This window comes from Bombus terrestris, chromosome 5 (assembly GCF_910591885.1).
Source record: "Bombus terrestris chromosome 5, iyBomTerr1.2, whole genome shotgun sequence".
Lineage (NCBI taxonomy): Eukaryota > Metazoa > Arthropoda > Insecta > Hymenoptera > Apidae > Bombus > Bombus terrestris.
Genome location: NC_063273.1, coordinates 3419009 through 3438932, shown reverse-complemented (window position 1 = coordinate 3438932; position 19924 = coordinate 3419009). Strand labels below are relative to the sequence as shown.

The window sequence follows — 19924 nt, the reverse complement described above, 5'->3', positions numbered from 1 at the left end:
ATATTATAAATTGGGGTGGTTGCTGTCGTTTCCCTCGCTCTCGCCTCCCTGTCGGCTACACGAAACACCACCTTCCCCGCACCCTCGTTCCCTTTTCTTCGTCCACTCTTCTTTCTCGCGCTCTATCCACCCCCTTCTATCGAAGCCATCCCCTTTCTCATCGCGTTCTCCGTGTCTGGCGTACTTTCTCTGCTCGCTCACAAAGCCACCCCCCGCGAGGAGGACTCCACTGAGCCAGCGAATATATATCGTCGTCCTTCGTTCACCATCTCCCACCCCTCTTCGCCTGGTCTCCTTTTTTTAAGCCCTTTCGTGATAAATCTAGCCCACGGAGGGGAATGGTTTAAGCGATTTTAACGGCGGGGATGGTCCGCGAGCGTTATTGGCCGCCGGTATCGCGACGCCACCACCGGGCTTTATTTCTTTTCTCTACATCCCATTTCTGCTCGATTCTCCATTCCATCCCTCGATTTCCGCCCTTCTACTTTTTCTTTTCCTTCGTTTCATTCTCTTTTTTCCCCCGCTTTCTTCCATTTGTCGCTGTATTTTGTTTCTTTCGTTTCTCCTCTCCACGGCGACGTTTCGTTCGAAATACACTCGAGGCGTACGGTGTTTCGATGGCAGAGATGTACTCCGTGCCGACGCAGACGACGACGGTTTTTGCGGAAACAAACGATACGCCAGCTGAAAATGCTTTGACGAAAACGGCGGAGTGCTTGTCGAACGATTGAGTTTCGGATTGATGGTTTTGGAAGCGTGGATGTTGGGTTCGAGGGTTTTCTTTTTTTTTTTTTTTTTTTTTTATCGCGTTTCTAGAGACATCACAGCTTTGTTGCGTTTACCCTTTATTTTAGGCTGGGTGATTCTCCGACGTTTTACTTGTATTTTAAGATAACGTTGAATACCTTGGAACCATTGTGTTTCTAGAGCTTTGAAGTTGGCTGGAAACTGTTGTGTAGAGGGTAGCAATTGAAATGCGAGCAGAAAATTTATGTCACGAATTTAAAATAAAATGCCAGATGCAGAAAAAAAATCCTGTACTTTTAGTTTGATACTGCAATTAGTTGTATATTTTGAGTGTCAAAATGGAAAGCCGAACGAGAAGGCCGTTTGTAAAGAGAGATCGAAGAAGTTCGAGATGCAGAAAGAACAAAAATTGCAATTTTTAAAGTGGCTAAAAATAAAACGAGGGATAGATAGGAAGTCGTTAATGTTTTTTAACAAAAGAACGCTTCAGTAATTGGAAATATTTCGATTCTTTAAAAAATGAGGATACGTTTTGTTCGAAGAGGCATAGTATTATGTTGGTCGCATAGAATTTTGTTCTTTGCCTAATAAAGTTCATTGAATGAAAGCTTCGTTAATTATAATTTATCGAACCGCTACGTATCAATTTACGGATTTATTAATACCATTCAAATAATTCTAACTCGATCTCTTTTATCCCCTCTCCCTTCATAAAAAAAAGCAATTAATACGGAACGTCCCAATTTCGTTAAATTAAAGTCGAAAGATTCGCAGTGTAACAACGGTCTATTCGCGTTGCACGTGAAATATTAAAATAAAAATAATTACGATATAGTCTTGTTTAACAATGCTTCACATCCACGATGAAATGGAATTGGTCACAAAAGTGAAGCGTCGAGAAAGAAAGCATCGGGTGAGCTTCTTCACATGGAGCCTCAGCTAAAAATGGAAACGCAAAATTGAATATCAAACGTCAGATACAATCGTCGGTTTGATTCCACAAAGGGAGATTCTTGATCAAAGCTGCGATGGAACAAAAGACCATCCAGCGCTGCGTATTGTTCCGCTATGTTAATTAATTTAATTAGCATCGAAGCGCGGATTAAATCAAGATACCAGTCTTTGTCAGGAAGTCAGCTTTCGGCCGTTTTCCGAATTAACGAAATTTCCATCCCCTTTGGGAGTGAAGAATGTCGAGCGTGCTCCGAACGTTGATATTGATGTGGTAATTATGACAATTATTGTGTTGCGATGCTACGTTTAGAATTATTTAATTTTCTTGCGACGTTCGTATCAATTTAATATTACTGCAATAATTTTAATTAAATATTTTTTAATTTAAATCTTCCGGTAAAGGATAACGCGTAGTAACAACAAAGACATAGAAAACTTAATCTAAAAATGTCTCTTGTTATTACTTTATTTTATTTTTACAAACACAGTTATACATTCGTCTAGTAACGTCACCAAGAAATATCGTTTTAAAGTAATATCTTCGTTCTCCAAACTTATTAAATAAATTATACATATATACGTCACGATAGAAAGAGATTAAGAGCCGAGAAAACGTAACAACAGTATGATTAATTATATCTGTAGACACTGCTGCTCGAATTTATTAGTAAGAATCAATTAAGAAAACAATTAATTACCTTCGTCCTTGGAAGAAGCGGTTATCTATCCCACTCCCCCACCCCCTGAATTAATACTTTCCATTTCTCCTACGTTCAAATCTAATTTATGTATAAATCTACAAGATAGGGTATCTCTATATATCTCTGTCCATTTAAAACAACTGACATATTTTTAACTCATCCATCCCTCAGCTTCACAACATAATTTCTCATTCGTTGTCATATTGATACAATGGCAGCTTAAATCTCCAAATAAGATTAAAGAACTTTCATCTCTATTTCTTACATAAACATAACATTTTCCATGCCGTGTGTCGCGAAGATTATCTGGTTTTACAGAGGCATCGCTGTGATCTCACAGTCGCCTAACTTTATCCGAGAGCATCGACAGGGATGAACTAAGCGCAGTCAGTCGCGCGATACTTATTTTCCTTCTGGTTGATTGATAGCGTCGTGTAAGGGAACGATAGTGGACGTTAACGATTCTCTTCATCTTCCCGCAATATATTCCACAGACCGTTGATAAAAAGCCCAACTATCTATCGCCAGACCTGCCCTCGATCCACGATTTTGCGCCATTGGCTCCGGCCTCGTATCCATTACCTCTGCCCCGGAACGTCAGCGTAGCTTTTTACCAGGACAAACGCCAACACACGTTTATGACTTCAGATCGTTTCTTGCCCCGCACCGTGCAGTACGGGATTGTTAATTCACTGGCTGGTAAGTTTCTTGTGAAATCCACGGGATAAAACAATTGGGTTAGTCGTGATATACCCGACACGGCTCGTGCAAGTTTGTTCCTTCTGAACTGAATTTAAGTAAAACCACCCCAAAGGTGGTTTCTTTCAAGATATTGTAGGAGATTGCCAAATCTGGCCTGGTTTCACCTGTTGCGGATTCCGTTTCTTCGATCATTTCGAGAATTTATATCTAGTAGGATTTTATAAGAAGGGAAGAAGAACAAATTTCATGTTCCTATGTTGTAATCATTAATAGCGTTATTCCTACGGACGTCACACGAAACGTCCATGGAATTCGTAATCAGCTTAGAAAAAACTTCCATCGCAATTTTACACCTTCAACAAAACTCACCAGGGCTGACGTTATTTGAAATCCAAGATTATTTTCTTCGACCCAGTTACTTAACGACTGGATTATAAGAAAGTGAAGAAGTCAATTTTACCTGAGCTTTAATTAAAGATCAAACGGTTGTTGAAACGAAGTAGTACGAAGTGGAAACGCGTAGTATAACCGGAAAATACTAAGGATACTTAGTATTAATACTAATGCTATTAGCAAGGGGCATTTTTTACGAAAAATAATACTGTTTCTACAAATGTCCAAGTATTATTTAAAAAGATAATTAATAATTATTAGAAAGTTAATCTAAATTAACAATTAATTTAAAACAGTCAAAAAATGAAATTCTACCAAAATATTCACCATTGTATAGGATTAAGTTTACAAATGTAAACGTGTACTTGTCGAGTTTCGCCAGAGGGAAACTTTCATGGTACGGTGGTTTCGGACAGGATGGATTTTCGGCTAGTTTCTACCAGTCGACAAGATGTCGCGAAATACCATGAGACTGACAACCGGCTGACGACGAATTGTTTTCACCTGGTCCTGCTCGGGCTCGCGATCGATCACTGCGCAAACCGTAAACGATTGCTTTGGTGAATATTTTAAATCGTTCTGGCCCTTCGTGACGTAGACATTTCATGCATCATCGATCGCCGCTATTAATATTGACTGACCATAGCTGAAGCTTTAACGAGCATTTTCTCCCAGCGCAGAGTACAAACATGTTTATACATTGTTTTATCGGAAGAATTCGTTGATTGATTTAGTTGGCGAGTAACGCAGAGTGAGATTTTAATGTGGTTCGTTTGAAAATGCGTGCGCATTTGTGGTATAGGAATATTTTTTAGTGCAGTGTTCTTTGAACATTTTAACCACTTGTTACGTAAAAATCTCCTTAATATTTTACCAATGAAAAAACGAATGAAAAAAATGTAGATAAAATTTAAAACATGATGAATTATTAGGTATTCCATAACATTGTACAAAATATAATTTAATCTTCAAAGGGTTACAGTTTCGATAAAAAAATCCTGATCTATAAAAACGTATTTTGAACGTTTGACAATTGTCATAATCTTGATTAATTGGCGAATGAATAATAATAGTACGATGCTCGACCTATTTTGCAACAAATGTTTAAAAAATCATGTGCATTTGTACAAATATTCTTTTTATACCTTGTCACCGATGTACATGTATTTTTAGATGTTATTTTTATTGTATGCGCGTACCTCCGTGTTTTGGTGGAGTGTATTGAAAATAAACAGCGATTTGAAATTGTATCGGAACAAATAAACGTTCTGTTGTTTGCTCAAGTGAAAAGGATTCTTCGTATAACGCAACGATCCACGTTCTTGTGAAAGAGCTGAAATATATCTATATATATTACCGCAAAAGTGCAACGAAACGATGAATATCCATCAAATACTGGCTCGAATATTTAGGTATATTTAGATGCATGTATACGCGATATTTTCCCTCTATTTTTTGATGATAATTAATTATAATATTACCTTTCATATTCTGACATTGACGCATCTATCAATTCATAACGTTTTTTCCTTAAATAATTACCATTTATATATCATCGAGATAAATCAGCAAATTATATGTTTGTCATATTTAAATTTTATTTTATTCGCGAATACCCTTAGAATAATACAAATTTATCGCTATATTATGTTTGCAATACTAAACGATGGAATAAAAAATGTAAATTAATTTCGAAAGCTGCACAGATTTCTTAAGAAAACTATGCAAATTCTTTGCAAAACTTTATCGTTTTTTTTATTCAAATCGTATATCGTTTTTCAATTTTACTTTTTAATCATTTCCACGTTGATGTACCTTCTTCTATATTATATTTGAGAACTTTCCCTCATATCTATCATTGTGATGCCTCTTCGAGACGAGGAAGAGAAGGAAACCAATGTTCGATATTATTTTCCTTTTGATATCGAAAGTTGCGTTAGCTGGCCGTTATATGCAATATGTTCGTCGTGGAAGGTGTGTTTGCTTGTACAAGCGACGTTGCGGAAGTAGCGAGATTGCCTTGTGCTCGGCCGCTGGAAGTAACATCTTCGAGAATATCTACTTCCTGCGTGAAACGATACCATTCGATGCGAGCTACGAAATTTAACTTTCGTACTTTCGCGCTCTCGTGATTAAAGAAACGACGTAGTTATAACTACATTCAAGTGATTTTCAACTTTTACCTTCCCAAAGCTATCTTTCCATTTGTCAAGGTAAATATTTCCACAGTGAACGATCTTCAGCTTTCGTTGCAGCGTTAAATGCAAAGGCGTTAAATATCTTTCGTTCAAAACATTCGACGGTCGAATCGTTGCCAAACAAGAACGGCGAATATTCCGCGGGACTTTTTATCATGTTACTCGGTTACATCATTTCCTTTTCAGCTGTCTCCGCTTTTATTTCAGTTTGAACGCGTGCTCTTCGTAGGCACGGCGGTTCCCTACTTATTTTCATAGGCCGTAAAAAAGAAGGAGGCTCGGGCAAGTCGGCAGAGTGTTCGGGCGGGAAACTTTGGAATTTTCGTTGCGCGGGTATTCCGGAATCAGCGCGGATTAAAAATTAAAGCGAAAGCCCGGCCACAGTAATAAAAAGGGAAGAGGCGGAGGGTTTGAAGGGATGGCGGCGATGAAAACATAAAGGGGAATTAAAAATATAAGTGCTCTCTGTAAAAGAAGGTCGAGCCGCGGTAAAAGTAAGCGGCGCTTGCAGGAAAAAAAGAAGAAGTTGGCGGAAGGGTTGCCACGAATAAATATAGGAACGCACGGGAAAATACGTTTTCGCGCGTTGCCACAAAGAACGCAGTCCTGAATGGTACAGCCTGAACAATTTCAAATTGCATCGCTAACGCCTTGTTAAAAGAAATACTTCTGCCGGTGGCCTTTATTCGCTTCCAACAGGCATAAATATCTTTCTTTTCACTGGACATTGTTCCTGCTAAATAACGCTGTAGTGAAAAACGCATTCCAGCGGAATTGGTAGTTTTTAGATGCTTTTTCCGCTCTTTTTTTTTCAAAAACATTTTCCAACCAAAATTACAACAATAGCTTGCACATCACGTAACGTGGCACATAGGATACGCGAATTTATGAATTTGTTCAGCTTTTGAAATATAGCTGCAGAGATATCACGTTGAAAGCGTCAGTTGCTCGAACCAAGAATTTTTCAGTTTCAACCCGAGTTATTGAGATTAATTTTACATAAGTCAACCTCTCCGATTTATCGTCGTCAGCTAACCAGAATTTACGACCTGGCAAAATTCAAAAACGACAGATCAAGCTGTACGCGACGCTCGGTAATAAAACAAAGGACTGCGATGAATTTTAAATTAAGGAGAATGTCTAGTATCGCGTATTTTTGACATCATTCCATAACTCGATCACTGTCGCTATTCTGTTACTTTTGTAGGAATTTTGTTATCGTAACTCTTAAACGATGAAAATAGTAGGAAATTAAAATATACTCCATATAATGTATATAATTTTATTCATATATATAATTACAGCAGTATAATTTATTAAGTAATATAACTTATAGTATTACTACTATCAAATAGCATAAATAAATACATATAATTATATTAAGATTTCTCAGGAAAATTTCGTTTGTACCTATCTAAGGGTCAAACAGTGTGACCCATCATTATTTTTTCTCATCTATTCTAATTTCAAGCAGTCGACCCATCTGCGCATCTTTAATGCTTTTAGACGTTAATTACTCGCGGTAAATAATGGCCCAAATTTTTCATTCGTCCTCTAACAATTTCTAACTATTCTAAGAACAAAAGGCATATTGATCCAGGAATAAAAAAATCCTCGTCTCTCTGAGCTCTCAACGACGATCGTTTCAACGTTAAATGAGACCAGGGAACGACCAGTGCGTTGGTCTACGTACACGTTAGCGCATTGAAACGGAAAGATTCTCCTCGTGATACCTAGCTGGAATGCATATCGCGCGCGGAATTCCCTGCATCCACACGCAGAATCGCATTTTCATGTTTATTGCAACATGCATTTAGCGAACGGTGTGTGCATCTGCAGCGCGGAATGATGGCCCACTTCAGGAGTACGCGTGTTCATACTCAACGCTCGAGTCCGTACTCCAACACACATGTGTACCAGCGCATTCATTCACAGTCGCAAGTGCCTCTTCCGTGCACGTGTCTTTTTGTACGTTTAATTGCATAGATGCATCGTGAATGCAGATGGAGATGCTGCGGATACTCGACATTGAGACGATCGATCAGCATAGAACGTCGAAGAACTGTCAACGAGATGCTGTAAGCGTTTCTAGAGACGCAATGATCGAGATTCTGTTTTAATTTGTTCTTGAAAAGCTGTTAAGCAACTATCGAATATTCGACGACTTGGAAATATCTGTAATAACAATAAAAAATGGATTTTCTTAGTCCGTAATTCTTTAAATCTGGAATTATATTTTGAAAAATCTACACGATATTCTGACTCTTTTCTTTAACTCTGCGAATGTTTGTGGTTATTGTGCAGCAAAGTTGCAAAGAATAATACGAAATTGGCCACGATCTAAAATTTTGATCAATATACAAACCATACCAATATTTCCACCGAACTCTTTTGTGAACCTTCCCGTTCCACGGTACAATATTACCTGTCTGCGTAATTATAAAAATGTCAAGCGACGAAACCGCGAATAGGTTTTTCTTTTCAATGTGCAACACGAAATGATTCAGTTCGATTTTAGCGATACGTAATATCGCGGTGTGGACTAATTAAAATGTGTATTCTATAGCCAGATATTTTTATTACTCTATCGCGTATTTTCCGTGAAACCTCGCACGCAAAATACACTTATTGATCGAAAGTTTTGCATCATTCGTTTCTTGTTGAATATTGTATTTCACGTGCCCGAGAATTACGTCAATGGTGTTTTGTTCGCGTTTTAATTGGATACGGTCATGATCGTAAGTTGCAATTCAGTTTCATCTGTTCTTGGAAATCATCGAAAAGCTGAAACGTCGCGTATCGCAATTAAAAAACATTAACATATCAAAACTTTCCAATGAAATGGACTTAAAAATCAACAGTTATCGATAGTATTGCGAAATTTCAGATTCTATATGTTACTTGAATTCTATTACATAAATCTTTCATGATGCTTGGTAAATGTAAGTAAATATTGCAATGGTCAAACAGATGCTGTTTACGTAGAATGACATCACAAATTCGCGACTACATATAATGTTATCTTTTCCTATGTACGTAAATATTCACGTAAAATAGTTATTTTTTCCCTGAATAAATATTTCAGCAAGATGCACATGTCTCACAAATTAAGAATGTCGATAAAATATATTGTTTTTTTTTTTCTCTTGTATTTGTCATTAATACGTGACTACTATTATCTTCGCGAGATAGTTAACCTCTGCGTCAATCAAGATCTCACGTAGAAAAACACAATAAGGAATACTGTATTTTAAAGGAGACATGAAACGGTGACCGGTATCCAAGCTTTAATCGTAAAAGAAGATACTACAAGTTGTTACACGGAATCGTTTCGCTTTATACATCTGTTTATACTTTTTACGGTAGGGACCACTTCAAGAGAAGGGTTGCTTTTTCTGTTCGAAAAACAGGTCAAGGGACCCGTAGCGGCCTCTTTTCACGGTTTACGCACCGTTTTCATTATGCAGTCGTTAAGGTTCACTGCAGCCTTTTATGGATCCTCGTAAAAGGTGCACGTGTATTCGGGCCAGAAAACTTTCCGCGCGTGTTAAATTCTCGCAAGTTCTGTGTTTCGACATTCGTTCGCCAGGGACTCTATTTTGTTCCTCCCTTTCTTTTCTCAGTTTTTTTTTTTTTTTTTGCTTTTTTCTTGCCACGATAAAACCATACAATTGCCAACCACTCGTTCGTACAATTTTACGAAGGTTTAATCGATACCATCAAGTTTACCAACGCACTATACTGATTAATTTCCGGCATCGACGAAACTCCAGTCTCGTCATTTGCAATATTTGTAAAGCCTCTAAAATATATTTTCTACTGTTTAACGTTTTCCATGTTTATCCAACATACGTATCATTTTAAGCTCTCTCCCTGTGAAAAGCTCTCGCTTTGTGTATGTTTATTCCGTTACAACGATAAGTTTGAATTTTTACGTAATATTCTGACGATGCAAATACTCAATCATGAAAATTAAGTGATATACAGTTGCACACGAACCATACGATAACTGTTCAAATACCCTCGCGGGCCACTGTGTTTCAAAAATTCTCCGGACTTTTCTTAAATTCTGAATTCTACCAATTTTTTAAGAATCCAATTTTTCTTCAATAATATTTCATATTATGCATCTTAGATTAGTAGATTAAACAATTGAAAGGTAAAAGTTTGAAAAATATATATTAAAACTAAAAGGAGAGAGTTATTCCGAGGTTCTTCGTCACTCATCCTTCATCGATGCTCTTCCCATGATTCAGGGTTCCTAATTATACTATCGTTTCTTACATAAATTGTGTTCGTGTCTCGCGATACATTTATAAACGCGAGCTGTTTTCAATGTCCGCGTATTGTGCAAATCCGCGGAATGTAAATATCGGCGATATTTGGAAAGCCGGATATTTATAGATCCGTCTGTTTGACGTGGAAATACGTATATTCCGGCCGGAAAATCAATCGACCATTCGCGACCAAATCGAACAGACGAGTGAACAAACGTAGCTTACGTACGAAACATCGTCTTTCTTTTTCCCATGTGTCCGTCGAGGTTATCATATCGGATAACCTTTTTCCACTGGATGAAGAGAAAGCGACAAAGTCATCCAAATAAACGGCGTACTTTTGAATAACCATGTTGAAGTTGTAGTTGGGTATGGAGCACGACGCTGGTGAAATCGATTTTGGCTTCAGGGATTTAACATAGCAAGGCGAGGCCACTACAGGGGACCACAGGTCCGTCAGTGATCAGATTTAACGATAATGCTAGATAATTAGATTCTACCTCTAATTCCCGTTACCAATCAAGGAATTATCAGCGGCTGGTAATTACTGGCTAAAATTACCTATTCTCTACAAATATCTTCATCTCCGTTCTCTACTTATCAGCGTGCCATTCCCGGTTGGCCACCTTTTGAGAAACGATAAGTAATTCCGAAATGGGCTATCGCAGTATGTAAGTTAGATCGTACACCTCCTAATCTCTCAATGGACAAATATTATCTTCCTTCCTCGCTGAAATTTTGTTTGATAGGTATATATCCATGAGATTTTAAAGGAATCAGATGAGCATATGTTTGATAACATGTTCAATCGTTACTTGAAGTTGAGAATCGATGCAAGTTTCATGATTTATGGTTCATCACTTTTTAAATTAACTATCAGATACTCTGTTTTGGGTAATCCTGTCGTTAGAACATAAAAAATCACAAATTTATGTTCTAGCCGTAGTATTTAACTTCAAGCTAATAGTTCCAAAGTAGTATTCGTATATATCTCATGGAATAAATGGCATTTATATTTTGTACAGAAGTAACAACAATTATCGAACTCTACATCCAGGAATGAAAAATTCTCTTTTGGTTTGTTAAACATATAATAATATGTAACATAGAAAGAGAGGAAACAATTCTTAACGTTTGAAATATTTTTTAAAGCATTTATGATTTTTCAAATTCTGATAAAGGAAAGAAAAATTAGATTTGTCAGTATTGACAATTTCGACCCTCCCTTTGTCTCTGGGAATTCATGGACAAACTTTAGCGACAAATGAGGCTGCCGCGAAAAGCGCGCTACCGACAATTATTTCTCATGCATTATTTATTCCAACCGCGACACAAGGGATTATGATGGGATAGGGTTGCTGCATTTTCAGCGTTCCGACATTTTTGCAGGTCACGGCTTAATGCGGCAGAACGCGTGAAAAATTATCGTTGCACAGCGGACATGCACGGCTACGATGTTTTGCATGATCTGTAAAGTGCTCGAAGGGCCGAATAATTAAGAGCAGCAACGGCACCGCGGAGAAAATACAAAATTTCCGGCATCTGTTAGCCCTATTGCTCCATTTGCTTTAATTAAAGTCTCGTCCTTCTTCTCTGAACGACGTAACGACATATCAAACGAACCAGCAAAACATTTCAGCGAAAAAATACGTAGGATCATTTGACTATGTGTTACTTGTTAGAACAAATGAAAAGAAGGTGTTTGATAATCATCTTTATAATTATCTTAGTCATCGTGTTAAGAGTCAGAAGGGTTTCGCACTTTCCAAATAACAGTTTAATAATACGATAAGGAATCATGCAAAGATCAATACAGCATCGATCCAAAAATAATATAACGTAGATACATGTACTCCGATTATTGAACATGTCACACATCGCAAACTCATAGCTTCGACTCGTTGATCGTATTGAAATTACTAAGTAATTGTATGAAAATTACACCGAGACATCTAATTAAATCACGGTTAATTTTATAAATTCGTAGAAAGAACAAGAATGATCGCATTAACGTATCGAGAAACACAAAACTATACTACACAAAGCCATCTAAATATACATATGTCGCATAAGATGGACTAAAACAGACAAGGAACGTCGTTTATTTCTGAATATTCCCAGAACGTATTCTACGAGATATCCTGGCAAGTTAATCGCAACAGGAGCGAGTTACCCGGCCGTATGAATATTAAACGGTTTTTGAGCTGTTGTACAATTGCCGCGTCCTCTGTGGCCTGTTAAGTATACGCGCGGCTACGAGACCGTGTATTTGTCTAGTAAAATTAGCGATGCAATTATGCACGGGAGCCGAGGAGTGACGCTTCGCTTTCTGAGACACAGGCAAACCCAAAGGGACGCGAATGAAATGCGACCGACCGACCGACCGACCAAACAACGTTGGCCAATCGCGAATGTATTACTCTGCTCGCATATTGTTACCAATTAACCACTCCCCGGGTGACGAGCGCTGGACCACCCATTAAAATGCATCGCAACGCTCTCGTTAAACTTTTAACGGTGCAGTAGAACGAAGAACGGCAATTAAAAGATAGGTGTTCCAAATTACGACTCCGCTGTACCATGTGGTTACCGTGATAAATGCATTTCCAACTACGTAGTACTTTTCAAGTCAGTGGTACATTGATTCCTTCTTCTTTTGTTTTTTAGAAACATTAATATTCAGTTATTTGAAATGGCCGATGTTTTACGATGAGAAGTAATGAAAGGGAGGAAATTTAAAAACTATGAAATATAAAATATAATATATTGTATGATTGTGTACATAACATTAGATTTGTAGGAAATGAATTTCGATATTGGTCATAAGATCTACATAAGGAGGATAGATCAGTCAGAATAAAGCTTCCTAATTGGAGTAAAATTTAGAAAATGTACCTAGACAAAAGTTAGAAAGCAACTTATATCGATTATTTCTGAGTATCTATCTCGCCATTGAAGTTCTTAATTTTACAGGCTACAAAATTTTTTTTGCAAAAGACTATCGTACACGTTCAATCTGAACAAGACCTGCAACTTAGCGCGATATCAAAATACCTTAGCGTTAACGCGAAACCATTCCCGGAGGAGCATTTAAAATGTCACAGTACAGAGAAGATATCAGAAGATGGTTGCAGAGAATATAACACGTGCGTGTTTGCCACGATCGGCTATGCAATTATGCGCACTCGTCCTGGCGGTCGACGTCGTCATCGTGACGCTTCGCTTTCTGAGACAAGCTACAGCCGCAAGGAAGGGAAGGGCGAAACTCCGTCGCCCTCGGATGTGCGAGAGGCGAATGCAATCGTGACGGGGTCGTGTACCAGCTCGGCGTACTCGGTTAAGTACACTTTATTAAGCATGCCGTCTGCGCGTTGCATCACCCACTTACGTGGTAAATGGAATTACAAACGCATCCCGCCCACCGCCCGCGGATCTCCGCTTGCGGCTGACACCTTCTGCGCGCGGCTTACGCATACACACGTTAAACCGACGATCGCGGAGGCGTTATATTTGCGCGATCCTCCATGGGTCTGCCTGCGGCTCCGCGCGAAATTGCTCCGTGTGCTCGCGAATTAAGTACCGTCGAACGAGTCGAGTCGATATTCTTCGAGGATGATAGATGTTGGACCGATTTGGAAATCGATCGAGATGATGGTTTGGTTAATTTGGTTTGGATGATCGTCGATGGGAAATGGGAAGAAAGTTGAACGATGGTGGTTGCAAGCGTATCTGAGAACGAGGTTTTTTTGGATTTCCGATGTCAGATTCTGGCGATGTTGAGTTTGAAGTTAGCACTTTTTAATGCTAGAACTACCATTCATTTAAAGTGACTAATATCGGAATTTGTGGGTTTTGCAATTATTAAAAATATGCGAGTTTTTGGTTTAACTGTTATACCAGATAGGTACTCGTTACATACGATCTAGCAGTGTAACAGTCTACTTTGATAATGCAGGATCTCATAATTACAGCGAATAAAATCGGATTTAACGTTGAATTCCGATAATAAGGAAGTACAATTTATCATTCTATGGGGAGAATAAATATTATCGGCGGATCGGTTTGCTGGATTCGAGGATTCGAACCCGGATTTTCTTCTTACCAGGCTGATACCTTCCCAATGAAGCTGTTTAGACCGTCGGCGAATACGTTCTCGCAAATCGCTAAGAGTCACTATTGGCTATCTACGTTTTTCATATTTTATTCATAATCCGTAATGCAAGTATGATTCAAAATTATAATTCAAGGCCTAAGAACAAATTATCATCCCATAAATCCCCGTAATCTCCACTGGAAACAACTACTTTTTCCGCGTAATTCGGCACGTTTCATCGCAGTCGCTTTCCAAACCATCGATCAGACCAGACCGCGAATTCTTGCCTGTATAAGCGATCGAAAATTAGTCAGTGGCTGGCTCAAATAAACTATAATTGGAGGTAGGGGGTCGTTGAAAAGGCTACGGACGAGAGGATTGAAAATTCCGCGGCGTCGGCGCCGAATTCAGTTTCGGTCGAGCGAATTACTCGCGGAGAACGCGAGGCGCGGCTCGTTTATCAAATTCGCTTGGTATGCGCCGCATCAAAGACAGAGCCGTTGATTTATTAAATTGCGGCCGGATGAAACCGTGGCTGTGCCGCCGAAAGAGGAATCTATTAAACGGTGAATTCGACGTCACGAGGCGTCGCCTACGTCGCCCGACGTCGTCGTCATCGTCGTTGTCATGGGTGGGGACACGCTCGAAGACAAAATTATTAAAGTTCGCTGTATACACATTTATCTTCCGTCCGATGTTTGCGTCGCTGAGACGAGATAGCTCGCGCGCGAGAGAGAGAAGAGCTTCTTCCGGTAAATACGGCTCCATCGAAGGTGATGAAAAGCGACTTGTTTACCTCGTCGCTGCGTCCCGTTGACTTCCGGGACAGCGGCGAAAAAAGTTTCACGGGGTGGGAAGAAAGCGGAGCCGCGTGTACTTAGGGCGGCTTCGACGAGGAATCTTTTATTTTAAGACGGGGAAGTTTCGCGAAGAACCCATCGTCCCTTCCGAAGATGGCCGGCACGAGCATCCGCTCGGGTTGTTTGCGTTACGGTACATGGGAGGATCGCTCGAGAGTTGATGCGTTGATTGTTCAACATCGTGAAATTGGATTCGTTTTTGGATACAGATGATGGGTGGTACTAGGGTTGTGTTGACTCGTTGTATCGAAGGGTAGTTTACAAGTTATGATGTTACAGGCAAAGGTGTTGTTGAAGAGATATTCTTCTTCGAAGACGCTGTTCGCAAAGGAGAATTGTCGTATGACGATATGAGTACGATATTGCATAAACATCCTGCGTAAACTCTACTTTACGAGTTTCGGAATGTTCGATACGATTAATTCAATGGAAACTTTCGTCGCTGCGGTTCATTTTCGTTTGTGTAAATATAATAATAAGACAATTATCGTTATCAGTTAATATTCATCAATTGCCATCGTAAGCTTCGTCGTCTTAATCTCAAGCTTGAAAAGAGAAACAGCAGCCACATTTATAGCGGGAGATGTGTTCTTTCGACTACTTGATACGATAATAATTAGATCCTACGCAAGACTTCTATTTCTCTCTCTCTTCCTTTCTCTCTCTGCTCTTTTTGTAGCTAAAGATAAAGTAGAGCGATCCGTACTTGTAGAATTCCGGCGCAACGGTCGTTCTTGGAACAATCATTAATTAGATTCGCCATGAAACAAGGATGAGAGAGGAAACTGGTCAGATACGAAGGAAGATGAACGCAGGTGTGGCTGAACCAGCAACGACGATTCAACGAAGAGCAATGGGGAGTGATAGAGGAGAGAAGAGAGAGCATGTTTCTCCTTGAAAGTAAATCGGAGGAGTAGGGCTGTTCCTCGGCCGGAAATGAGGCTTGCCAAGTACAATCTCCGGTCAGAGAAGGCCTCTCCATTTTGTTCTTTGTGATGTGTCCGCCATAATTGAAAATGTCGTCGCGGACTCAAGGGACTTTGCGCCGTGTGCTCCCTTTCTTCGAGCAAACTCCATCGTGGCAGACCATCCACCGGTCCACCTCTCTTTCAAGGCCGAACTGTGTTATTATCGTCAAAAGATACAATGGTCCCGTAAACGGATACGAGGCAACCTAGTGTTTAGTTCCCGAGTCTCGCGGTTCGTTACCGTTTCATGCAAATATCCTTCTCGCGACTGTGCAAACATTGTTTCTTGTTATCAAAGAGGGATGTTTTCTCCTTTTTTATTTTAACGATTCTTAATGGAGAATTGGTGGACCACATTGGTAGCAAACAGTGTGCTTTTGTTGGCTTTGTTAATAGTTAGCGGTCGGGCGTTCTTGCAAATTCCTGTTTTTGTATACATAATTGAAGAGATGGGAGCAAGAAATTTGCTTTACCTACTAAATACTGCAATGACTACTTCGTTTTGAATAGTTCATGTAGTTTTGTACACCGTATATTATGTATATCCTATACATCTTTGCGTCTTTAAGTTTGTCGAATAAACATCTAGTCTAGTCTAGTGAATAGAATTTAATTTTCATTGAACTGTTCCTTAGTACTTTTGCTATGATATCTTTGACAGAAGTGTGAACCTGTAAACGTGAAAGCGCCACGTTATCTGATTCACTACATTCAGTAAATTATTTTATTAATACGCCTCTAATTCAATATCAATTCAGAAAAAAAATACTTTACGATAGAAGCGTATAAAAGGAAGAGCTCTGACCAAAAAAGAATCTCTATATCTGAAATAAGTCAGACATTTTTTACTCGTAGCCAATCGATACTCTAGATCGTTTCTTCGTGGTGGAATCGATCGGTGGTGACGGGCCAATCGGCCATTAAGTATATCTTGTCTACTGATCGCAAAAAGAGACGCGACAGGCAATCAATCTTCGATAAGTCGAAGCTTCGAAGAAACACCCGCTCGGTTCTATCGAACGTTCTCGATCGTACGAAGAAACTGACGCGCGTGTAAGAGCGAAATCTCTCGCGAGGTGTCGCAAGAAATTTTCGATCGGGAATCTCGAAACATCGGCTCGATGTGTAAGTAATGGTTTCGTCGTCGATCAACAAGAACAGGAAGAAAGATTTCTTATACGCGTGGTCATTGTGCGATTTTCACTGGAGAGTATATTTTGATTCATCGAGATATATGTACATCGGTGAAAGGAAGTTAGCAGCTGACAGATCTGTTCTTTGGTTTCAGGGAGCAGCGAGGAATCGAGACCTGGAGCTGGTGAACCTGGAAAGTTGGGAGTGAAGAAAGCAAGACCGAAGGCTTCGTCGCCCAACCGACAGGGACCACAGCAATGCCAGGTAGAAGAGTTGTTATTTTTTAAACGTTGCATATCTTTTTCATTTAGTTGTTTTAGTTCGATGTATGAGTTTTTCGAAAGCCGAACTGCTGCAATTCCCCTTTCAATAAATTTCTCAATTTCATCAGACAAGTACAAGGTCGATGTTCAATTATGAAGAATCTTGACTTGGCTTACTTCCTTCGGTTCATTTATCGTGACAAAACTAGCGTAATAATAGTAAAACCTAAAGTGAATTTCAAACAATAATGTCTATAAGAACGTGGCTTACTTTCTCTTTCCAATTTATGGGATTGGTCAGTCTAGTTTCTGAATATATATAAATACTTCATCACATTTTAAATGTAGTTAAAAATAACTAAAAATTAATATTGGGAGCGCATATGCTATGAGTTTTTGCATAATTCAACGAAAGAATTATGTATCAATGTTTTCATATTTCGTATATGAAGAAATCATCAACTAACATTAGCTTTTCTTTAATGACAGCTTTATTAAAAAAATATATTATCCAGATTTTATACTTTTACTTTAAAAAATAGTCTAAAGGTAAGCTTTTTCATTGCTTATAAAATCCCATGGTTAGTCACAAACAAAAGTCACAAAGTAAAGGCGGAATAAACATGTCAGTCGAATACTTGCAATTAAAATTCTATGCGATAGATCATTTGACTTACTAACACGTTATCACGAACAATTTTCTTTCAATTAAAAATCGAATTCTCAGTCTTTCAAAGCTAAGCTCGTGATTACAGTATTCTTTCAACGTTTGAAATATAAAAGAAGTCGTTCCACAGTTGGATTCACGCTGAACGTCGAGATAAGAGAAGTGAGAACTCGAAACATGCTTTAACGTCAGAGGTGAATCGCCGCTCGGTCCGATCAGCGTCCCCGGTGACGTTCGTTTGACAATTTTATTAACTCGTCGGGACCCTGACTGCAAAGAGAATTTTCAATGAAATCGCTTGAAAACGAAAGAACAGTTCATTAGCGACATGCAGACGATCGAATTAGAATGTCGATCGATAGCCAACGAAGTGTGCTCGCGAAACCGCAAGTCCACAAAATCTACGCCAGCTTACCGAACCGGTTTCCTTTTATTCTCTCGTTTCATGTTTTTACTCGGCTATTGTTCCACATGTACTTTACTTTTTATCGTTCTTGTTTCCCTAGGCATTCTGCTTTTCGTTTTTTCGTTTACGATCCGCGTGCTCCTGCGTTCTATGATGTTACAATCTTTTTTTCGTCTCGTTTCTTTTTTCTGCGGTTTTAGTTTCCTCGTACCTATATTTCTCGGAGAAAATTCTTTCCTTTTTGCTTATGTCTCGTGTGTTCTGTACGTGTAACATTTGTTAGCTTTTTTCCGAAGGGTAGCAATCGCAGCCATCGAAACTCAAACGTTTGGATTTCAACACGATCGTAAACTTGAAACGAGTAGAGAATATAGTTGATTAGAATTAACTTTAATTAACTTTGGAAAGTTAAAGAAAGGATGTTTCAAACTACATGATATTGTTCGGATATTTTAATCTTGAATTTCTAGCTTCAAATACAACATTTTGAATCCATCCAGAATTTTAAACTAGCAATTTTACACTTTGAACTTCGATTTTTTGATGTTTGATTCTTAATTTTTCGTCGTTCGTTTGAGGTTTTAAATTCATTGTATTTTACTTACAAAGAAGGAACACCTTTTTATACATGTGATTTAGTATAATGGATTGGTGTAATTTAGACGATTATGATAGAACGATAAACTGTGAATAATTATTATTCCATCGTTGACTAATTGCTGGTTTATGTTCTTGTATTTTGCGGACCTAACGCAGCTTAGCGGAAGCGTATCTGTGTAACAACCGAATTAGGCCAAAAGTTCAAGGCCATTTCGGTACTATCCGCTTCGTTAGCCGTGTTCGATTTAATTTCTATTCCCAATTTGTGAACAAAGTCAAGAGAAATATTGGAGCGAAACCTCTCAATCTGCAATTCAGTTCTATCACTTTTAGCTCCAATCAATATGAAAAGTAAAAATGACTCTTTCCTACTATTGATTTGTATATTCCGATATTTCAAACTAGTGTTATTTTTGCTGTATTTATTTGTTTATTTACAAACTATTTAACAGTGAAATTTTCATAATCTTATCACGTGATTATAATAGTTCTATTCGTTTGATTATAATTTTAAATATATCAATTTAATAACTATAAACATAAGCAAATTACACAATAATATTGTATAATAAAAGAATTGTAATTAATATCTTCTCTTTGTTATATTATCAAATTTGTAAATTTCAAGTTTATGAGATTCGTCTCAAAGAATATAAACTATGTTTGATAGAAATTAAGCATTGGTATCTCGACAATTTTGTACCATCTAACTTAAACCAAGAGTAATTGGGAATATAATAATTCAGTTAAGTCTGTTTGCATATAACCGGTTAAATGCTCAAACGTTTCGCTCAGGTACAGACGGATCTAGAATAAATGTAGAAACGACTACGTCCGTAACATTCTCTGTTAATTTACATCGCGGTGAATCTCCTGAACATTAATAATTAAACACACGCGCTGCGTACGACGCGAATAACGTAAACTGATTTTCGAACACATCCAGCTCAGTCGGTGCATT

General features: G+C 38.5%; 1 protein-coding gene across 5 annotated transcripts in view; it reads left to right on the top strand.

Moving 5' to 3' along the window:
- LOC100650807 overlaps window positions 1-19924 on the top strand; it is a 587269-nt gene that overhangs the window by 411455 nt on the left and 155890 nt on the right. For all 5 annotated transcript variants that reach the window (XM_048405682.1, XM_048405681.1, XM_048405684.1 and 2 more), the window contains one exon: window positions 17182-17291. In XM_048405682.1, the coding sequence (XP_048261639.1) occupies window positions 17182-17291 (110 nt within the window). The remainder of the gene's footprint in view (window positions 1-17181; window positions 17292-19924) is intronic.